This window comes from Morone saxatilis, unplaced genomic scaffold, assembly GCF_004916995.1.
Source record: "Morone saxatilis isolate NCDOM2014 unplaced genomic scaffold, NCSU_SB_2.0 Contig24, whole genome shotgun sequence".
Lineage (NCBI taxonomy): Eukaryota > Metazoa > Chordata > Actinopteri > Moronidae > Morone > Morone saxatilis.
The window spans coordinates 27,014,594-27,018,999 of record NW_023339807.1 but is presented as its reverse complement, the minus strand read 5'-3'; the positions used below and the strand labels follow the sequence as shown (position 1 = coordinate 27,018,999).

The 4,406-nt window shown below is 44.6% G+C and overlaps 1 protein-coding gene across 1 annotated transcript; it reads right to left on the bottom strand.

Annotated features, from left to right (window-relative positions):
- Positions 1-1,891: 1,891 nt before the first annotated feature.
- LOC118336282 (gonadotropin-releasing hormone II receptor-like) lies at positions 1,892-3,937 on the bottom strand (the record flags this gene model as incomplete). Its single annotated transcript, XM_035672894.1, is given in 2 exon segments — positions 1,892-2,432; positions 3,802-3,937. A coding segment is annotated over 1 exon segment (540 nt), but the record flags the coding sequence as incomplete, so codon positions are not given.
- Positions 3,938-4,406: the final 469 nt, after the last annotated feature.

Here is a 4,406-nt window from a genome sequence, read left to right as displayed (position 1 = left end):
TTTATAACATTTACAGAGGACCCAACCAGTGACCGACCATGGCAGACCTTCGGTGACGGGGCCTTTTACAGGCCCTGCACACCGAACGGCGGACGGCCCACCGTCGAGGAGAAAGCAGTCGGGACTGTAGTCGGCGTGCCTGTCTCTCCCGAGGTCGGTCAAAAAAGTGGCCCCGAACACACCAAATGACGCAACTGGGCGTACAGTCTGCGTGTGCGCAGGCGAAACGTCCCCATAACAGCAGGCGGCGCTAATCGGTGTTGTCTCCCAAGAAAAAATTAAAACGGAATGACGGATCACTCTAGACCTGTAAACAGAGCAGACGCTGTCGTCAGTCATTGTTTGCCATCCAGAGAGTGTTGATACGTGTCACGAAGGATCGTTATTGTCATTATCGCGTGAACGGAACATGACGATGGCTAATAATAACAAGATCCTGGCGTTGGCGTAGTATGTTTACCATCGTCACTGTTTCTCGTGCACTCACTGATTCCGCTAGTCAAGGGCTAGCACTCCACCAATCAGATTGGGTCTTGAGGCCGACGGGCCACTGGGCCGATTCTACATGTCGAATCGGCCGAACAATGAACACCGACGCCCGACTGACGACGGCAACGGGCAGCACCCGAGACGATTCGCGAGTCACGGCCTCGCCGGCCGACTGTCGCGTGCCGACCGGCCGATAATCGGGTTGGTGTGCGGAGGCTTAAGAGGCAGAAACCTAGGAGCAGAACCTTCGGCTCCTAGTTGGCTTGTCATCTGCCTTGACCAGTTGGGGGGGAAAGAAGAGAGAGAGAAGAGAAACAGAGAGGAAGACAGATGTACAGCAGAAACAGTAGCAACAAGTACATTAATAGTAACTGATCCGATGACGATGCCTGAAAAACGACGATGCACGACAACAGCAACGATGGGGGATAGCGAGCCAGCGATAACAAGTACACTTGGAAAATGAATCACTTAATAATAACTAAATAATAATAACAGTAATATCAGTGATTTTAGCAATGGTATCAAGCGGACAAAGAGAGTTCAGTCTAGACCTGCTGAATTTGAAAAGTGTCCTGAGATAACTTCTGTTATGAATTGGTGCTATACAAATAAAACTGAACTGATTTAAATTGAATTGAATAATATAAAATATATACAGTATATAGTCTATAATATAAAATACATACAGACCATACTCTACAGTATACAGTGTACAATATACAGTGTAATGTATCATACTGGCTGTAGTGAAACTGAACTGTTTGTTGCAGCTCTGTTTTCCAGCTGGTGGCCTTGTAGCGTTGTTAGCATTCCTCAAGGAAACCAAGGGGAGCTGGCCCAAGCTAACAGCAGGATGTTTCACACATGTAATCTCTCCATCAGGAACAAGAACATTCCTGCAGGGATTTCATGTTCAGGACCTGAGACTGCAGGCTGAAAGGAACCAGACTCTGATGATAATATACAATAACCTCCTCTATAATCAAAGGGAACTGCAGATATTAACATACCAGCAATATTAATGATATTAAAGCTGCACTCTGGAAATATTCTGCAGCAGCTTCATGAAATATTCTCAAACTGACAACAGAACAGGAAGTGGTGGTTCATATACTGTAGATATACAGATATAGTATATATCTGTAGATATATACTGTAAATATACAGTATATATCTATATACAGATATATACTGTATATATCTACAGATATATATAGATTTGTGATGTTAGTAACTAATACAACCAATCACCAAATGTGTTACCTGTGGTGATGTGTTACCTGTAGTGATGTGTTACCTGCGCTGAGGTGTTACCAGTAGTGATATGATACCTGTAGTGATGTGTTACATGTACTGATGTGTTACCTGTGCTGATGTGTTACCTGTACTGATGTGTTACCTGTGGTGATGCGAGCAGCAGGCTGAGGCTCCAGGCCAGCAGCAGCATGCGTCGGTTCCTGTGCTGCGCACTCAGAGCATCCAGCGGGTGTAGGATGGCGTGCTGGCGGTCGAGGCTGATGACGACGAGGATGAAGGCAGAAGCGTGCATTGCAAACAGCTTCAGGAAGCAGAGCAGCTTACAGAGTGCGTCGCCGCCATACCACTGCACCGTCACATTCCACACTGCGTCCAGAGGCATCACCACGAATGTCATCATCAGGTCGGCCGACACCAGGCTCAGCATCAGCGGCCGCAGGTGAGATGCCAGCCGTCGGCCACGCCCACACCACACGCTGGCCAATAGGGCGAGGTTACTGGAGGCAGCGAACAAGAAGAGGGCGAAGGTAGCTCCGACACGGAACTGAGCGGCGCAGGTAAAGCTGGGAGCCTCCCAGTCTGTGAGAGGGGGGAACTGGGAGGTGTTGGGAGGGTGTGGAGCTACAGAACTGGTGGGTGGAGCTGGTGATGACAGCCTCATGACAGGCCAGTTACCCGACATCCTATAAAGAAGAAGAAAACGGTCACAAGTGATGAGGATGATGAGGATGAGGTCCCAACTTTTAAAGGAACAGTCCTAGCTCAGTACAAATCTGGAAACAGGTTCCAATAGCTCATTGTGTGATTGACATATTGTATGCAATGTAACTCATTGTTGGTGATCCTTTGCAGTTGTCAGTTGAGCTTTAAGAAGCTTTAAAAAGTCACCTGTTTCATAAAGATTTATCCTGTAATTTGTTTTTGCCCCGTGTGTAGTTTTTATTGTGTTTGGTAGTTGTTATTATTATTATTATTATTATTATTATTATTAATAAAATAAAAGAGGACTGAGCTCTGTGGAACTCCACACATCATTTTGGTTTTCTCGGATGTGGACAGCTGCTGGAGGAGAGTCAGTCACACTGAACGTCATAAATAGTCAATAAAATGTATTTAATATTTAGTTGCTGCTTTAGAGCCTCTGCAACCATCAGGATGTCCTGGTCTAACGCCAAAATCCCACTGGGCACGGGCAACACCCAGTGCCGGGCATGGCTTCATGACATCTCATCTGCGATACAGTTTTGGTTTTACTGCCTGACGTTGCTGACTTGTGTAGTTTCTCCTTTTTCCTTCTGGGTCAGTAGCTCCAGTGTGTAATATATATTTAAGTTAATATAATATATATAATATCCATCAGTATGTTTCTATTAGTGTATAACCAGCTGAAAATAAGAATTATTGAACAGACAAACATTGGAGCTAAAGCTTTAGTGTAGTTTAACCTATTCTCATTCTCAGGTTCCTGTCACTTCCTGCCACTGTGATCTGCTCTGTGCAGCCATGTTGGCATTCAGACTCTGGTTCTGAGTTCAGTTTACACCCGCATCATCCAAACCTCAGTTTGATGTGTCCGTGTTTAATCTCAGTGACTTCCTGTTCAGCTCATTAACACAAATATGCACTGGTCCTTCAGAATAGAAGCAAAGAAACAGTTCCATAAAATAAAGCTTAAAATCGATCAACAGGGAAAACCACAAAGCATCATCTACCCATAAATATTCATGATATTGATCATTAATACAGACACACACACACACACACACAGATCAGTTTACAACTCTGAGCTGTCTGCACTATATTCAGCAGGATGTGTGTGTGTGTGTGTGTGTGCTCATGTTACCTTGGCAACCAACCCCTCCTAACACACGTTAGTACATATTATAGCTACTATACATACTATAAATACTATACATGATATATACATATAGAACATACATTACAGAACAAATTACAAGCTATTATTTTCCTATAATTCACATTTCAAGTTAAATGTCCTGTTCTGTGTTATTGTCAGTCAGACTCTTATTGTGAAAGAGTTGGCGTTTTTACCTGATCAGCAGCTCTGGATGTTTGTCCTCCTCAGGTCAGACTCCTCTGATCGCCTCCTCATGTTCTCTGTTCGGGAGAAAACCCTGAAGATCCCAGACTGAGGAACACAACCCAGTCTAATCCGGATCAGTTCGGGTTCCTGTTGACTGCAGCAGCTCCTGAAGGACCGAGGAAAAATCTGCAGCGCAGAGAGGAGGAGCTCCTCCTGCAGTGGGCAGCGCAGGGAGGAGGAGGAGCTCCTCCTGCAGACGGCAGCACCAGTAGGTGGCGCTATCACTATTACTGAATATTATCACATAGACGTGTTCAGGGCAGGACTCTTAACAAACGTGAAGTTTCGTTGAGATCAGATCATGTACGCAGAAGTTATGACAAATCGTTTCACGGCGAGTCATTGAAATTCGACACCACACCATGGGCACGCCGTTCGATGGAATGTCGTGCATGTTGCAACCTCCAAAAATGTGATTCATTGCATCAGAATAATAATAATTCCTATTACAATAGGGCCTTCATTCGGCCAGTGCTCGGGGCCCTAATAATACTACTAATAACTATTATAATAACAATAATAATAGTAATGATAACAATAATATCAGTAATAT